The 19,516-nt window shown below is 39.5% G+C and overlaps 1 protein-coding gene across 2 annotated transcripts in view; it reads right to left on the reverse strand.

The window, feature by feature from the left end:
• The window catches only part of LOC126282127 (protein mesh), a 272,702-nt gene that overhangs the window by 63,527 nt on the left and 189,659 nt on the right, over positions 1–19,516 (reverse strand). For both annotated transcript variants that reach the window (XM_049981598.1, XM_049981597.1), the window contains exon 15: positions 10,770–10,906. In XM_049981598.1, the coding sequence (XP_049837555.1) occupies positions 10,770–10,906 (137 nt within the window). The remainder of the gene's footprint in view (positions 1–10,769; positions 10,907–19,516) is intronic.

Raw genomic sequence — 19,516 nt, forward strand, 5'->3', positions numbered from 1 at the left:
ATGGTGTTAATTTCACAAGTAAACCAGTGAAAGACAATCTGGAGAAGGTCCTGCAGTGTATAGTGAACTATACACAAAATGTTATATGTGAGAGACTATTAATTGTGCCTGTCTGCAACTTAACATGTCTTCTTTACGGTAAGTAGCAATCTGTCATTTCCCACATTGTTGACATTCCTACCTGGAGTTTCCATTGTTTGTTACATGAAAATTTGTAAATAACAAGGGATCTGACTAAGTGTGCGGAAATTCTTACTACGAAATAAATGTAGGCAAGATAGTTAATAATAGGTAGTCTAGATAAATAAATGAAGAAACTAGCATAAAAGGTTGAAAACAGACGTCAATTTGAAATACACATAAGAATGATAAGAGGATTATATAAGAAGGAATGATTGCCATGAAAGGCTAATATATCAAAGAAAAAAATAAGTGTTGGAAATATAATAAAATGTGGGTACATAAAGAATCTACTCACCATTTGGTTGCCGGAGAAAACACATATAAAAGTTATGGAAAATCACAAGCTTTCAGAGCCAGTGGCTCCTTCTTCTGGCAGAAGGGTTGAAGGAAAAGGAAGAGGGATGAAGGAAAATTACTGTATTTCTTTTCAACAACTATTCCTTTTCTTGCTTGAACATTCCACAGGTATACTGCCAGTCCATAGTGTCCAATGGGCACAATATTTCGGGGATCAGACAAGTCGCCATCGTCAGGTGCGCTGACGAACTGAGCTCCTGAGGGCGGGCGGTCATCCTAAATCCCCTTCCCCTGCGAGGTGTTCTCTCCGCGGTCCGTTATGGTGGCCGCGTGTCGGCGGTCACCGAGAGGCTCGCGTCGGCCTCTGTGGTGGCGTCGATGTAACTTCCTCGTCCGTCCTGGTCACTTGTTCATTTTCTTTGCTGAGCCTCTTTTTAATTAGAATCGGTGCTGGTTCCCATGCCTTGCTGAGGTTATAGCAGCAATCTCTGTTGATGAGTCTGTCCCTCGTATGAATTTTGATAGCCTGTCTAACAACGCCATCCCAGTATTTAGATGTCTGTGCCAGGACACTGGTATGTTGGTAGTCCATTTTGTGATTTTCGGACAAAAGATAGTTCCTACTCGGTGTTTTCTCAATATTTGCCCAATAAAACACAAGCATTATTCGGAAGCATTAAAGACGATCTCGATTTGTGGAAGGCTGGCATATACCAGATTCCCTGTGAGTGTGGGAAAACTTACATTGGACAGACAGTGCGCACTATGGAAGATCGTTGCCGAGAACATCAGAGGCATACTCGACTTATGTACCCCAACGAGTCGGCAGTTGCAGAGCACTGTTTGTCCGAAAATCATGAAATGGACTACCAGCACACCAGGGTATTGGCACAGACATCTAAATACTGGAACAGCATCATTAGAGAGGCTATCGAAATTCGTACCAGGGATGGACTCATCAATGGAGATTGCAGCTATAACCTCAGCAAGGCATGGGAACCAGCACTGAGTTTAATTAAAAAGAGGCTCAGCAAAGAAAATGAACAAGTGACCAGGGTAGATGAGGCAGTTACAACGACGTCACCACAGACGCCGACGTCAGCCTCTCAGCGACCGCCGATGCACAGCCACAGGTGCAGACTGCGGAGAGAACGCCTCGAGGGGGAAGGGGATGGGGATTTACGACGGCCACCCGCCCTCAGGAGCTCAGTTCGTAAGCGCACCTGACGATGGTGACATGCCTGATCGCCGAAATACTGCGCCCGTTGGACACTATGGACCGGCAGAACACCCATGGACTGTTCGAGCAAGAAATATGCTGAGAGAAGTTGAAGAATCACATTCTTTTTCTTTGCTACCTTTTGTTTTTCTACAATATTTTATTTTCTGACTTGTTTATCCGCCTATGCCCACCCCATCTATGTATAATGCACTCAGCTTACTGCTCTTATTCACTCTTGCATGATGGTTATTTATTTATTTTTATTTTTTTAAAAAAAGGTCTCAAGTTTTCAAATCTCATCAAGTGGAGGCACTACCAATCAGCCTTTCCTTCTTGTCATGTCCAGTTAAGTCTCCCTTGACACAGGTTCTGGGCAACTTTTTTGTAACTCTCCCTATTTCCTCCTTCATCCTTTCCCTTACACACTTCTACCAAAAGCAGGAGCTACTGGCTCCAAAAGCTTACACATTTCCATATTTTTTATGTATTTAATTACACTATATTTTCAAAAATTGATTTGTCAGTTTTTGTTATGTTAGAAATAAGCACATAGATACAAAAGTTAATAACAGGTTATTTATAAACCTAGTGACCTATTTCTCACGGTGAAACCTTACGAGCAACCACTTAGTACTTGACGAGCAAAGTTAACTGAAATTATTTTGTGTTAGAAAACTCTGACTGAGTTCTGGTTGGAAAGGTTGAAAATGTATTCTTAAGATTTCATATTAACAAGGTTTTCACCTAACGTACACAAAACAGTTTCTCACATGTCAAAAATTCAGTAACATCACAGTATACATGTATGTAAACTGTCAGTATACTGACTTAATAAGTTGTTGCTGCAAAGAAAATTAAAATGAAAACACAGGGTAACATTTTCAGAGCACATAGATACCAATGCCATATTTGTACACTGAATAGGTTGCCTGTTTGAGTAAGTTGAACGAAATGTAAGATTATGTGTGTGATCCAAATGGGAGATAGCAAATCTGAAACTCCTTCGCAGATTAAAATTGTGCACCTGACTGGGATTCGAAAGCAGGACCTTTGTCTGTAAGGGGCAAGTGCACTAACAACTGAGCTACCGAAGGACTATTTAGAACCCATTCTCACAGCTTTTCTTCTGCCAGTACCTCACCTCTTATCTTCCAAATTTCACAGAAGTTCTCCCACAAAACCTATGGGGCTAGTAACTAAATGTTACATGTAGGGAACTGAACACTGACTTTCTTACTGAACGTGTAAACAGGGAGGCATTTTTAAATATTGTGAAAACATTTAATTCAAATAACAACATAAATACTCTCTCAACTAGAATAACATTCATTCAAGGGACAGCCTTACAGTTAAGCAAAGTCCAAAAGTAGAGATTTAGTTACCACCTGCCCAAAATACTTTATGCACTGAGTTTTATCACAACAACACCACTCAATTTTTGCTTACGAAGATATGAACTTTGTAACAGAGAAAAATGAACAAGTGCAAAGACACAAATTATGTATATAACAAATATAGTATCTTATAAATTGTGAGAGAGAATTGTTGGTCATTGTTGCAGTAGAAAAAATAAAATACAAAAATATTAAAAACTTATTAATTTGTTATTTAGGCACCATAATTACAGTCAACGGATGGCCTAGACAGACTACTAATGAAAACTTCCTGTGTCCTGGGTTCAGTATCAGCCACAGCTAAGATACTGAATAAAAATAATCTGTAATGGTGAACAAAGACTTCCAGTACAAGGAGTCACCCTCATTCTTGTCAGCAGGGTTCTCACAGGGAGCAGAGATGCAGATACAGGTTTGGAACACCATATTGTCTTTGGAGTGAAAACTGCTCCTACAGTGGGAATAATTATCAATGGCCAAAAACATGAGGATGCAGAAGGCAACAGAAACCTTTATATTAAAAAAATATAACATGTATCCAAAATAATGTGACATTTACTTGAATACATGCCAAGATGATCTCTCCATTAGCAAAAGACACTGAATTAATCCCCATTACAATCTCTGGGATGGTACTGCCAAGGGGAAGGTACCCGGGGAAAATGATTGAAAAAGCTGAAAAATGATAACATTCTATAAGTCAGAAAGTGAAGTGTCGGAAGTCTGAATGTGGCAAGGGAGCTATAAAAACTGAAAATAGGAATGCAAAGTTTCAATTTAGCTTTGTTTCTGCTACACATCATTACTTTTTTCTTTCTTTGGTTTATTCACAGTTCCTTCACTCTACAGATCCTTTAACCCTTCTTCATATTCACTGTGGATAGCAGTGTTGTAAGTCAGTCTTGTTTCTGATATACTTTCACCCTCTGATTAAATGCCATCTCTGCTCATGTGCAGATTGAACAGCAGAAGGCAAAACTTTAGATACACTAGGACTCAGTGAAGTGAAATGAAAAGAACTTATTATTTCTGGGTGGATACTTACAGGAGAATTTCAACAGCAGCAGAAAATGGCATAATGGAGTAGGATTTGTTATGAGTAGGAAGTTAGGGTGAGGAGTGAGTTACTGGAAACAATTCAATGACAGGGGTTATTGGGTTATTCCCATCAGAGTCAACAGCAAACAAACACCAACCACAATGCTTTAGGTTGCCATGCTGATGTCACCAGCAGAAGATAAAAGGGTTCTGAATGGCTAAGTGAGAATGTATAAGTTAATGGAAGTCTAATAATCATTGGGGATTAGAATGCCTTGTAGCAACATTAAATAAATTTTTGAAAAAATGAACAAGATCAGAGATACAGAAAGATACCAGCTGGATTATATCAAGGAGATATAGTGGTTCTGAACATCAATACTGGACTGTAAGGTTACCCAGGAGCAGATGTAGGCTCAGATCACAATTTAATAGATCTGTTTTGCTTTATGGAAGGTAATAGCAGAAAGGAGGCAGCTCTGACATTGCACTTGACAAAGAAGGCAAAACTTATGAAAAATTAAGACACTTTCTTGGGATTTGTCAATCTAGCAATAGTGTTCAACAACATAAAACGGCACAACATGTTTGAAATTCTCAGAAAAATAGGAATAATCCACAGAGAAAGATGGGTAACTTAAAACAACAAGAACCAAGAGAGAGCAATAAGAATGGAAAACTAATACAGAAGTGCTCAGATTAAAAAGGATGTAATGATAATGGGGTGTTTAAAAGAATTTCTACTCGCTACAGAGATGAGTGCAGTATTGCAACCAGATTTGGGGTAACATATGGAACACTTCTGTTAATAGGTACAAGTGTACAGTAAATGGTAACACATATGCTTAAGTAGTATTGTATTTTCTGTTAAGGCAGGTCTTGGGTAAAATTTGAGGCCAGCTAGATGGAAATTTAATCACAAAGTTAACATTTCAAATAACTTACAATATTTCATACTAAATTCAGTGGCATCTTGTAATTATATATTTGCAATTATCTTGCAGGTGGCTAATTTCCAGATCCATTTTTACTGGAATGTTTTTGATTCCATTACTGTGTACCTTAGGCCATGTCACTTTGCACTACTAATTGTGGTACACTGTGGTATCCAAAAAATAATCAAGCCCACTGGGTGGAAATGTTACCCTGACATGAAAAGGACAGGAGAAGAAATGTAGCATGAAATCAGAAAAATGAATGTGACAAGTAAAAATGCTTTCAATAAAAGAAGGCAACTAGTAGGGAAAATGTCATTTACTATAAGAAACAAAAACCAATCTGACAATATATTCATCTGGAGTGTGCACCTATGTGTGCACCTATATGGCTTTCAGAGCAGGACACTATTGAAGATGAACAGAAAGTGCTTAGAAGTGGTGGAGAAGGTTAACAAGGAAGAATGAAGATGTTTTGAAAGAAATCAATTAGCAAAACCTCATAACAGCTATCCAAAATAGGAAAACAATTTTTTTAATAGTTATTTAGACAAAATAAGTTTTAACACACATTTTCAAGGGAAAACTTTTGAGAACCAAGAGAATGTAAAACAAAGAAAAGAGTCAAAGATTTATTGAAAGTATCAAAATGCCAAAATTATTAAGAAATGAAGATGACAGCACAAAATAAGAACAGTAGTTACAAAAAACGAGAAATAACCTTTAGAAGAAGAAGATTATGATAATGATGCAAACCTCTACTCACAGCATTTAATATACTTTTGCTAAAATGTGTTTAAATAAGAGGAACATTTAAAAGAATACAAAAACATAAATGATACACGCAATAGGGCATAAAAGCATCTCCGATGTTCATTTGTATTTTTCAAATGACGTGCCTGGGAGGTATTTGCTAAGATCATGAAAGCAATCAAAATAGTGAAGCCCACTGAAAACTTGTTGTTGTTGTTGTTGTTGTTGTCGTCGTCAGTCCAGAGACAGGTTTGTTGCAGCTCTCAATGCTGCTCTATCCAGTGCAAGCTTCTTCATCTCCCAGTACCTACTGCAACCTACATCCTTCTGAATCTGTTTAGTGTATTCATCTCTTGGTCTCCCTCTATGATTTTTACCCTCCACACTGCCTTCCAATACTATATTGGTGATCCCTTGATGCCTCAACACATACCCTACCGATCAATCCCTTCTTCTAGTCATGTTGTGCCACAAACTTCTCTTCTCCCCAATCCTATTCAATACTTCCTCATTAGTTATGTGATCTACCCATCTAATCTTCAGCATTGTTCTGTAGCACCACAATTCGAAAGCTTCTATTCTCTTCTTGTCTCAACTATTTATTTTCCATGTTTCACTTCCGTACATGGCTACACTTCATACAGATACTTTAAGAAACGACTTCCTGACACTTAAATCTATACTCGATGTTAACCTAATTTCTCTTCTTCAGAAACACTTTCCTTGCCATTGCCAGTCTACATTTTATATCCTCTCCACTTCGACCAACCTCAGTTATTTTGGTCCTCAAATAGGGAGCATCTCATTTCCTAATCTAATTCCTGCAGCATCACCCGATTTAATTCGACTACATACCATTATCCTCGTTTTGCTTTTGTTGATGTTCATCTTATACCCTAGTTTCAAGACGCTGTCCATTCCGTTCAGCTGCACTTCCAGGTCCTTTGCTGTCTCTGACAGAATTACAATGTCATCAACGAACCTCAAAGTTTTTATTTCTTCTCCATGGATTTTAATTCCTACTCCGAATTTTTCTTTTGTTTCCTTTACTGCTTGCTCAATATACAGATTGAATAACATCGGGGAGAGGCTACAAACCTGTCTCACTCCCTTCCCAACCACTGCTTCCCTTTCATGCCCTCAACTCTTATAACTGCCATCTGGTTTCTGTACAAATTGTAAATAGCCTTTCGCTCCCTGTATTTTACCCCTGTCACCTTCAGAATTTGAAAGAGAGTATTCCAGCAAAAATTGTCAAAAGCTTTCTCTAAGTCTAAAAATGCTAGAAACGTGTGTTTGCCTTTCCTTAATCTATTTTCTTAAGTAAGTCGTACGGTCAGTATTGCCTCAAGTGTTCCAGCATTTCTACGGAATCCAAACTGATCTTCCTCGAGGTCGGCTTCTACCAGTTTTTCCATTTATCTTTAAAGAATTCGTGGTAGTATTTTGCAGCTGTGGCTTATTAAACGGATAGTTCGGTAATTTTCACATCTGTGAACACCTGCTTTCTTTGGGATTGGAATTATTATATTCTTCTTGAAGTCTGAGGATATTTCGCCTGCTCATACATCTTGCTCACTAGATGGTAACGTTTTGTTAGGCCTGGCTCTCCCAAGGCTGTCACCAGTTCTAATGGAATGTTATCTACTCCCAGGGCCTTGTTTCATATCTCCTATTTCATCATTATCTACATTCTCTTCCATTTCAGCTGCAGAGCTAGTTGACATATAAACTTGTACTACTGTGGTAGGCGTGGACTTCGTATCGATCTTGCCCACAATAATTTGTTCACTATGCTGTTTGTAGTAGCTTACCCGCATTCCTATTTTCCTATTCATTATTAAACCTACTCCTGCATTACCCCTGCTTGATTTTGTATTTATAACCCTGTATTCATCTGACCAAACGTCTTGTTCCTCCTGCCACCTAACTTCACTAATTCCCATTATATCTAACTTTAACCCATCCATTTTCCTTTTTAAATTTTCTAACCTACCTGCCCGATTAAGGGATCTGACATTCCACACTCCGATCCATAAAATGTCAGTTTTCTTTCTGAAAGTCTTAGGTCATATTTATAGTGCCATTCCCTCAGTCACTGAATACGTGAGTACCAGAAATGAAGAGCTGATATTCAATTTATTTATTAGTATTAGCTATTTAAATGTACAAGCTAAGTTTATATTACTTTCAGGATTGTGCTTATTTATTTGATGAATTATTTGTAGAAATACAGTCCATAACTGAAATACACTCCTGGAAATTGAAATAAGAACACCATGAATTCATTGTCCCAGGAAGGGGAAACTTTATTGACACAGTCCTGGGGTCAGATACATCACATGATCACACTGACAGAACCACAGGCACATAGACACAGGCAACAGAGCATGCACAATGTCGGCACTAGTATAGTGTATATCCACCTTTCGCAGCAATGCAGGCTGCTATTCTCCCATGGAGACGATCGTAGAGATGCTGGATGTAGTCCTGTGGAACGGCTTGCCATGCCATTTCCACCTGGCGCCTCAGTTGGACCAGCGTTCGTGCTGGACATGCAGACCGCGTGAGACGACGCTTCATCTAGTCCCAAACATGCTCAATGGGGGACAGATCCGGAGATCTTGCTGGCCAGGGTAGCTGACTTACACCTTCTAGAGCATGTTGGGTGGCACGGGATACATGCGGACGTGCATTGTCCTGTTGGAACAGCAACTTCCCTTGCCGGTCTAGGAATGGTAGAACAATGGGTTCGATGACGGTTTGGATGTACCGTGCACTATTCAGTGTCCCCTCGACGATCACCAGAGGTGTACGGCCAGTGTAGGAGATCGCTCCCCACACCATGATGCCGGGTGTTGGCCCTGTGTGCCTCGGTCGCATGCAGTCCTGATTCTGGCGCTCACCTGCACGGCGCCAAACACGCATACGACCATCATTGGCACCAAGGCAGAAGTGACTCTCATCGCTGAAGACGACACGTCTCCATTCGTCCCTCTATTCACGCCTGTCGCGACACCAATGGCGGCGGGCTGCACGATGTTGGGGCATGAGCGGAAGACGGCCTAACGGTGTGCGGGACCGTAGCCCAGCTTCATGGAGACGGTTGAGAATGGTCCTCGCCGATACCCCAGGAGCAACAGTGTCCCTAATTTTCGGGGAAGTGGCAGTGCGGTCCCCTACGGCACTGCGTAGGATCCTACGGTCTTGGCGTGCATCCGTGCGTAGCTGCGGTCCGGTCCCAGGTCGATGGGCACGTGCACCTTCCGCCGACCACTGGCGACAACATCGATGTACTGTGGAGACCTCACGCCCCACGTGTTGAGCAATTCGGCGGTACGTCCACTCGGCCTCCCGCATGCCCACTATACGCCCTCGCTCAAAGTCCGTCAACTGCACATACGGTTCACGTCCACGCTGTCGCGGCATGCTACCAGTGTTAAAGACTGCGATGGAGCTCCGTATGCCACGGCAAACTGGCTGACACTGACGGCGGCAGTGCACAAGTGCTGCGCAGCTAGCGTCATTCGACGGCCAACACCGTGGTTTCTGGTGTGTCCGCTGTGCTGTGCATGTGATCATTGCTTGTACAGCCCTCTCGCAGTGTCTGGAGCAAGTATGGTGGATCTGACACACCGGTGTTAATGTGTTCTTTTTTCCATTTCCAGGAGTGTACATTCACTTATTCATTGTTTGTGGGATACAATCCTAGTGTAGACAACAGCACTATAAATATCAAAATGAGATTTCTACTCTGCAGCAGAGTGTGCACTGATATGAAACTTCCTGGCAAATTAAAACTGTGTGCTGGACCGAGACTCGAACTCAGGACCTTTGCTTTTTGCAGGCAAATTATCTACTATCTGAGTTACCCAAGCACAACTCATGACCCATCCTCGCAGCTTCAATTCTCCTGCTTTCCAGACTTCACAGAAGCTCTTCTGCAGACCTTACAGAACTAGCATTTCTGGAAGAAAGGATATTGCGGAGACATGGTTTAGCCATAACCTGGAGGATGTTTCCAAAATGAGATTTTCATTCTGCCATGGCGTGTGGACTGAAATGGAACTTCCTGGCAGATTAAAACTGTGTGCCGGACCGAGATTCGAACTCAGGACCTTTGCCTTTCGCAGGCTATTGCTCTAACATCACGTTTGAGTCTCGAAACAGCACAAAGGTTTAATCTGCCAGGAAGTTTCATATCAGCACACACTCCACTGCAAAGTGAAAATCTCATTCTGGAAACACCCTCCAGGCTGTGGCTAAACCATGTCTTTGCAATATCCCTTCTTCCAGGAGTGCTTGTTCTGCAAGGTTCGCAGAAGAGGTTCTGTGAAGTTTGGAAAGTAGGAGATGAGATACTGGCAGAATTGAAGCTGCGAGGACAGACTGTGAGTTGTGGTTGGGTAGCTCAGATAGTAGAGCACTTGCCCACAAAAGGCAAAGGGCCCAAGTTCGAGTCTCGGTTGGTACACAGTTTTAATCTGCCAGGAAATTTCAACACTATAATTAAATATACAGCATATTCTTTTAGGCCTGTTTTTCATGGAATTTACTGAACACCCCCTATGAATCCATAGAACTGATAATGAGTTTTCCATTTGATGGAGCAGTTTTCAACTTGACATGTGCTTGAACATCAACAACAAACACTGCTGGGGAAATATTCACATGAATCAACTTTTAGTTAGCTATGAGAAACTGCATACTCCTTCCTTTGTTCATGTAACACGCAAAATACAAAATACTCATTCACTTGAGACATGCTATCTGATGAATCTTCGCCTGAAAATAGTCCAACACAACATTGATAAATTTATTGCAACAACAAGGTAACTTCAACAAACAACAGCACTCATCTGTCCAACAATCAATAAACAACAGCGCTCATCTGTCCAACAATTTTACACATAACATTAAATAAATAAAAATATTAGTATAACTCACAATTAATGTCCAGGGTAAGTACACTCTAGCTGTTAGGTATCCTTTGTTCTCAACAACTTCAACACCGGTTCCTGACTGGAACATAATGACAACTTCTGACTGGTTAATAAGATATGTTGGAGTGTACACAGTCACACCTGCAAAATTATAGAAAGCATTCTTTCAACATCAGTAATTACAATTTGAAAGATGCTCTCAAATCAAAGCATAAATCATAAATGACAAAACATTAAAAGTTGGGTAGTAATAATACAATATAATAATAACAACAACAGAAATCACACATTGTAATTTCTGTCTGAGGATAAGGAAGAATATGACTGCTTCTCATTTGTTAATTATTTTTATGGGAAGTATGAGAATATCACATAAGTATGGAATCAAGAGTTCCGTGATAAGAAGCTCCAAGTTTATAAATTAAATGTGGTTCTATGCAGTTGTAATACTACACTGATGTGACAAAAGGTCATGGGAATGTCCTAACATCATGTTGGACCTCCTTTTGCTCAGTGAAGTGCAGCAACTTGATACAGTATGGACTCAACAAGTCACTGGGAGTCTCCTACAGAAATATTGAGCTGTGCTGCCTCTATGGCCATCCATATTTGCAAAAGTGTTGCTGGCACATGATTTTGTGCATGAACCGACCTCTCAATAATGTCCCATAAACGTTTGATGGATGGCCAAATCATTCATTCAAACTGTTCACAATGTTCTTCAAACCAATTGTGGCCTGATGACATGGTGCAGTGTCATCCATAAAAATTCGGTCATCGTCTGGGTATGTGAAAGCCATGAATGGCTGCAAATGGCCTCCAAGTAGTCAAACATAACCACTACCAGTCAATGACAGGCCCAGCTGGACCAAAGGACCCAGGCCATCCATGAACACATAACCGAAACTATTATGAAACCACCACCAGCTTGCACAGCGCCTTGTTGAGAACTTAAGTCCATGGCTTTGTGGGGTCTACATCACATTCGAACCCTGCCATCAGTTCTCAACAACTGAAATCGGAACTCATCTGACCAGGCCACAGTTTTCCAGTCATCGAGTATACGACCGATATGACCATGAGCCCTGGCGAGGCACTGCAGGTGATGACAAGCTGTTAGCAAAGACACTCACATCAGTCCTCTGCTGACATAGCCCATGAATGCTGAATTTCATTGCACTTTCCTAAAGGATATGTTCATCAAATGTCTGACATTGATTTCTGACGTTGTTTCAAAAAGTGTTGCTGTCTGTTAGCACTGTCAAATCTAAGGAAATGCCGCTGCTTTCAGTCATCAAGTGTAGGCTGTTGGCCACTGCGTTGTTCATAGTGAGAGATAATGACTGAAATTCAGTATTCTTGGGACACTCTTGACACTTGACTTCCCCAACAATTACCAAAATAGAGTGGCCCATGCATCCAGCTCCAATGACCTTTCTACATTCAAAGTCTGCCAGTTCCAGTCATACAGCCATAATCACGCTGAAAATCTTTTCCCATTAATCACCTGAGTGCAAATGACAGCTCTGCCAATGCACTGCTCTTTTATACCTTGTGTACACAGTACTGCTGCTATCTATGTACCAGTATGTGGCTCTCACTACCCCATGACTTTTGTCACCTTGGTGTACCTCAGATGTTAGGGAGGTCATTATAAAAGGCACATTTAAATTTCTCTTTCACACTGGTATTAGGAATATGAATTGGCAAACTGTCCTTCTTCCAAACTGTGCTGTTATGGTGTGGTAATCTTAACTTTAGACAGTTTTTAGTAGCATGCAGGTATACGAATTGTGGTGTTATGAATCACTTCGGCAAAATGAGCTTGTGTCCACCTAGCCAGCAATTGATGGTTATGATCATTAAAGCAAATAATAGTTTTATGGTTAAGCATATAGAGCTATTTGTAGGTTTTTGTTATCCCTTTTGCATGTGACATGCATATGGATGGTTGGGGCATGTCTTCAAGGTGGAGCTGCGACTGCAATGGGTTTGTAGAAGTGTGGTGCATCATTGAATAAAAGCAAACACTATAACAATGAGAAGTGACTTCATGGCAGGACAGATAAGTTGAAGCTCACAATTCCAGCTTAAGCACACTTGCAGTGGAAGAAAAGTCCACAATAACTGCTGCAGCATGGTCAGAAGGGAATTCAATTCCAGGTGCTGACATTCAGACCAATGATAAGACAACGAACTCCAATCTGAACATAGAAATATTTAAAATGGAACAGTGCAGTATTAACTTCCCATTTTTCCTTAAGGAAAGACTGTTACTTTATAAATGTACAAAAAGGCCAGAAGGTTAATATTTTAAGTTAGTTGACATGTGAACTGTAGATGTCTTGTCCTCCTCCATGAATTGTTAGTCTGGTTGCTGACTTTTGAAATTTTTATTTCAATATTTGGTTATTGATACCGTATCCCCTTAAGGCATGGAAGTATGAAAATTATGCTAGTTGTCTAAAAGCTGCAATAACCAGTGCCTTTAAATATCAGAGACCAAAAGGAATCGTATTTAATTTTCTGCTTATTGTAGTAATGGTGTTTTTCACAATATACAACAGTCTACAGTGACCCCAAGACTTTTGTACTGTCATTAAATTTATATTTAGATCTTGTAACTGGAAGGATTCATCTGTTCCTCTCTTGATTAGATTTCAAAGTGGTGCACAGATTGGAAACTTGCTTTAAATGTTCAGAAATGTAAAATTTTGTACTTCACAAAACAAAAAAACATAACATCATATTTCTAAATTATCAATGATCACTGCTGGAATTGACTAACTAATACAAATACCTGGATGTAACACTTTGCATGGGATATGAAATGGAATGGTCACAAAGGTTCTGTCATAGGTAAAGCAGGTGGCAGACTTCAGTTTATTGGTAGAATACTGGGGAAGTGCAATCAGTCTACAAAGGACATTGCTTACAAATCACTTTTGTGACTGGTTCTAGAATATTGATCAAGCATCTTGGAGCCATAGCAGATAGGAGTAACAGGGGATGTTGAATGTGTGCAGAGAAGGACAACAGAGATATAGAAGGAACTGAACTGGAAGACTCTTGAAGGTAGACATAAACTATACTGAGAAAGTCTACTAACAAAGTTTCAAGAACTGACTTTATATGATTGCTGCAGAAATATAATACAACCCCCTAAGCAGTGTTAACATAGGTAGCTTGAAGATAAGATGAGAATAATTACAGCACACATGCAGGCATTCAGACAATTGTAGCTCCTGTGCTCCATACATGAATGGAACAGGAACAAACCCTAATTACTGGTACAATGGGTCATACCCTCTGCCATGTAACTCATGGTGGTTTGCAGAGTATATATGTAGATGTAGATACTATCTCAGAATGTTATTGCTTCAGTTTTCTCACAACAGAGAATTTGTCATCCTGTAAACAATAAATTACAACTTTATCTTGCTTTTAGATGTAGTATCCTATACATCTACTTCAATTATTATATTAATGGTAACAGCTACAATTTTTTTTCCGTATTCTGAGATACATCATTATGTACACCATATACTTCAGATGACCTGATATGCTACCTTCTTGTGCAACCTGACTTCACTGCTGAAACTCTGATGAGATTTCAATTGTCTGAGTGGTAACTCTACTATGTATTTTCTGTTTTCAAGGTATAGTTTTATTATACTAAGACTTAGCAGTGCAACCATGTAATGATATAGCTTTGTTGTTGGTATCTAATGGTCAACAAGATCAAAACCATGGACTAATTAATAACAGATTACTGAAAAGTATTAATGTTGCAGTATTTAAGGTACTAGTGGGAGACCATACTGTTTGTCATACCAGTAACTTGATGAAACCACTGGCCTGTCTGCCTCTGTAGTTCATGTTGTTCCACAAGACCGAATTAACATCAAAAGGCACAATTTTAATGGCCACCACACGTCTCATCATATATCATGGGGAAAAAAAGAAGAAAAACCAGTTGTCCATTTTTCTATGCAAAAAGCATTTATTTGTATTCTAATTATTCCAAACTGCCTGAAAATTAAGTGAATGTTAGCCCGAAAATAGCCAGCAAGTGAATAAAAAAAGTGAAATTTGCAACTTTGGCTGGTTTTTTGTTGTACTGAATGTTAGAAGTTGAGAATTAATCTGAGTCAGTCTGTCAAATGTGTTCTGTCAAGAAGATAAATGTGCTTCTTTACCCACAATAGAGCTTGAGGTAAGGAAGGAATAAGAAGTCCATAGACATAGATCAGTTTCCAGTTCTATTCTAAGCGAATGCATAGACAGCATAGAAAACTCGTTAACAAACATAATAAATGAGTCCTTTAGTTCAGGTATTATTTGTGCTTTTACTGAAGAAAGGTAATGCAGAGAGTACAGGAAACTACAGGCCAGTATCACTATTGTCATCATTATCAAAAATAATTGAATCAATCATGGAAGATATATTAACAAGCTACATCAATAAATATGATCCTTTAAATGGAGCACAGTTTGGTTTCTGAAGTGAGACAAATACAATATCGGCCATTGTACAGTTCACAAAAGTGGTACTTGAAATTCTTGACAGGGATGACTGTTTTACAGGTGCATTTTTAAACCTATCCAAAGCTTTACACATAGTTGACCATAAAGTGCTACAAAGAAAAATAGAAGTACTAGGTGTAAGAATAACAACAAACAAGTGGTTCCAGACCTATCTGGAAAATACAGTCCAAAAGGTAGTGATAGTTCAACATTTTTGCTGATTATAATTTTTTAGGAAAACAACTGTCAAGCTTGGAACATATAAATATAGATGTGCCTTATGGCAGTGTATTGGATCCAATAATGTTCTTAACACACTATGGGCAAAACTAAAGGGCGAAAGTAGCTGTTGCAGTATTAGTACAGTAGGTACCTGAAAGAAATGTGAAATGAGACAAAATGAAATGACCCTTTTATTGAAGGACAATAATTACACAAAAGACATTACAATTCATGATGGTTCCTAGATCATCAGAAACAGCTGGACATGGTTCTTAATAGAGGGTGTTATCACAACAGACAGCAATGCATGCTCAGCAATGTACCTCCATGCTCACCACCCAGCTGGTAAGTTGTTCTTCTGGTAGGGAGTTCCATTCCTCCACCAGCTGACTGACAACTGTTGGATGATTGTCAATGCAAATGGATGTGCTGCAATATGTTTTCCAGTTTCATACATGCTCGGTGACTTTACATCAGGGGAACAGATAGGCCTTTCCATCTGCTGAATATCCTCTCATACCAAGAGTTCCTCCAATTGCACTGTTGGATGTGGTCACACCCTGTCAATCATAAAAATGAAGACAGGGCTACATGCACCCCTGAAAAGCTGCACATGGAGAAGGAGTACAGTGTCATATTAACATTGACAAGTGAGTGTACTGTGTAAAAGAGGTCAGTATGCTCTTGCAACACTATGCCTCCCCACACAATAACACATAGACCACTAAAACATTCAATTTTGACAATGTTCCTGCTTATATCTCATGTTCCTACTTCTCGCCATATGAAGTTACTTAGTACACTCAGGAATGATGTCAAACATAATCATTTTGATGGCTCAAGTGTTAATGGTGTGTGGGGACAAGATGTTGCATAGCACACTGACCTCCAAATCTATGAACAAGGTGTACTCACTGGTCAACATGACAGTGACACTCTACTTGTCCAACACTACATCTTTTCAGGGGTGCATTTGGCCCTGACTTCATTTTTATGAGTGACTACGTGCAATCACATCAAACTGTGCATGTTGAGGAGCTCTTCAAATGAAAGGATATTTGCTGAATGAACTTAAATCCTGTTGCACATATGTGGGATGCATTGGGGAGGCATACTGCATCACATCCACATGCTGCAGTGACCATTCAGCAGTTTTTAGTAGCACTGATGGAAGAATGAAATTTCCTATCACACAAACCTTTTTCCGATCTTGTGGCTAGCACAGCACTGCTGTCCATCATCATCACACACTATATTTAAAAACATGTCCCACCTTTAGTGATGTCCAGGGGAACTTCATAAATCATGATGACCTCAGTGCAACTACTGTATTGTCTTTGATATAACATGGAGGGCACGTCCTCTTTGCTGATGACAGCAGCATCATAGTCATTGATAAAATACCAGGACACCTAATTGAGGTGGAAAATGAAACCATGGAGGATGTTCACAAGTGGCGAGTATGTAATAAGTTAACACCAAACTTAATGAAAACAAAAAGCATACACTTCAGCACAAAGAGGGAAAACAGTTCTGTCATATTACGTAATAAATATGTAGATTGTGTAACATACACAAAATTTTTAGGGAAAAGTATTTATTGGCGATTCACATGGAATGAACACAAAAAGATAATGGCGAAAAGAATGTCATCAGCTTGTTATGCTCTTAGGGTTCTGTAACAGCCAGGATCCTATGGTGACATAATGTCAGAAAAGACGAACACAGTTTTCAAACTGCAGAAAAAGGATATAATGTAATAACTAAAAGTAGTAATCAGCCTTGTTGTAAATAATTATTTAAAACACTGAGTATCCTTACCTGCAAAAAGTCAGTACATCTACCAGTCTACATCTACACGATTACTCTGCATATTCCCAATTGAGTACCTGGAAGAGTGTTCATTGAACCACCTTTAAACTGTTTCTCTACTGTTCCACTCTCAAACGGATGCAAGAAAAACAAGACTTAAATCTTTCTGTGCAAACTCTGCTTTCTCTCATTTTGTCATGATGATCATTTCTCCCTATGTAAGGAGGCACCAAGAGAACATTTTTGCAATTGGAGGAGAAAGTTGGTGATTGAAATTTCACAAGAAGATCCTGCCACAACAAAAAATGCCTTTGGTTTAATGATTGGCATCCCAGTTCATGTAACACGTCATGGCACTCTCTTCCCTATTTCTTGATAATATGAAGTGAGCTATCCTTCTTTGAACCTATTCAGTGTCATCCGTCAGTCCAATCTGAGGCAGAACCCACAGTGCACAGTAATACGCCAGAAGATGGTGGATAAGTGTCATGTAAGCAGTTTGTTTTGTGGACCTGCTGCATTTTCTAGGTGTTCTGCCAGTAAATAAGAAGTCTTTTGTTTGCTTTCCACCCAATATTGTCTATAAGATAATTCCAATTTAATTTACTTGTAATTGTAATCCCTAAATATTAATTGAATTTACAGCCTTTAGATTTGTGTGATTTAACCAGAATTTAGCAGATTTCTTAAGTTTTTCCTTATTACTCCTACATTGATGGTAGTAACAGCAGACGATGTGGCCTTAAAGGGTGACTAATTTCTTCACGACAGGTGATGTTTCCAACACTCATTGCAGAGTCAGTTCTTGAAGCCTTGCTAGGAGGCACCACCTGACCTGAAAGAAACGCTGCAAGGAGGAGCAGAAAATAGCCAGTGAGAATGTCCATGTGTTAAACAATTTCATGGAATGGTTTTGGAGCTCATGGAATCAAGGAGTAGCATAGCAGTCCCCTTGGGGTGAAGAAGTGAAGTGCCCTCTGGGCCAGAGCTGGTGTTTCAATTTGTGTATTTCTGAAGTTGTGAAAAGCTAGTCCTTTGTGATCAATCAGGTTACTCAGCGCAGTATAGGAAACTGACAGAATCTGAAGTGCCTTCCTAACAAGGGTATGGAATTATGTTTAGACTGAGAGAATCTGAAGTACCTTTTCAGCATGCGTATGGAATTCTGTTTAGAGATTTTTCCACTTTTTTTGCTAAGCAAGGACACATTCAGTAAAAAGGGAGACCTTAGAGTATAGTGTGAAGTCATTAACTAGCTGGAAGTGGTGCTGGAGTGACAGAATTGGCTAGGGTTAATTTGTGCCAATAAATTTCATTTCTTTGCATGCAAATTTGAGCATGATGCCTTTTTGGGACTGTTTCCCTATTGACTGAACTATATTCCTGTTTTGTTCTATAGTGATTATCAGTGGGAGTTGCTGGCAACCATTTAACCTGTTAATGTAGCCCAGTGGTTGAATCTCAAAATCTTTCCTCGAAGTAATTAGCTACAGGGCTTTTCATTAGTATTATTGAGTAAGACGGCGCAACGGTTAGCACATTGGTTTCGCATCTGGAAGGATGGCAGCTCAAATCCCCATCTGAGCATCAATTTAACTTTACTGTGATTTCCCTAAATCCCTTAACCCTTTCACGGGCCAGAGATATACCTACCACTACCTGTATTTCTTTTTTACTATGTTTATGAGAATACATCATAACACTTCTGTAAACCCCTGGTATCTAATACAAGTCTGCTGCAGCAGGTGTAGTTTCTGTTTGTAGTGAAATATAGCATTTAGGTCTGGAGGAAGTGTACATCCCACCAAATAATGTCGTTTTAAAGGCCCTACAAAAGTATGATTACTGCCAAAGTAGTTTCTTCAAGAGGCTTGAAAGTACACTACCACAAAATAGTGTTTTTTTTTTTTTTTTTTTTTTTTTTTTTTTTTTTTTTTTTTTTTTTTTTTTTTTACAGCCATGCTTACCACCATCTTAGTTGTCCGACAAAGCTTTTTGGAAATATGCTTTGCTCCCTTTGGATGTGTCAGATATCTTGTGGCAATACACTATACCACATATATAAAAACTGTGACAACAATCGGTTTCTGTTTGTAATGAGATCACTACTGATATACCTCGAGAAGTTAGAAAAAAAAATGCTTTCTTGAGTCACTACAAAAAATGTGCCCACAAAAGGGTTAAGGCAAA

This window comes from Schistocerca gregaria, chromosome 7 (assembly GCF_023897955.1).
Source record: "Schistocerca gregaria isolate iqSchGreg1 chromosome 7, iqSchGreg1.2, whole genome shotgun sequence".
Classification (NCBI taxonomy): domain Eukaryota; kingdom Metazoa; phylum Arthropoda; class Insecta; order Orthoptera; family Acrididae; genus Schistocerca; species Schistocerca gregaria.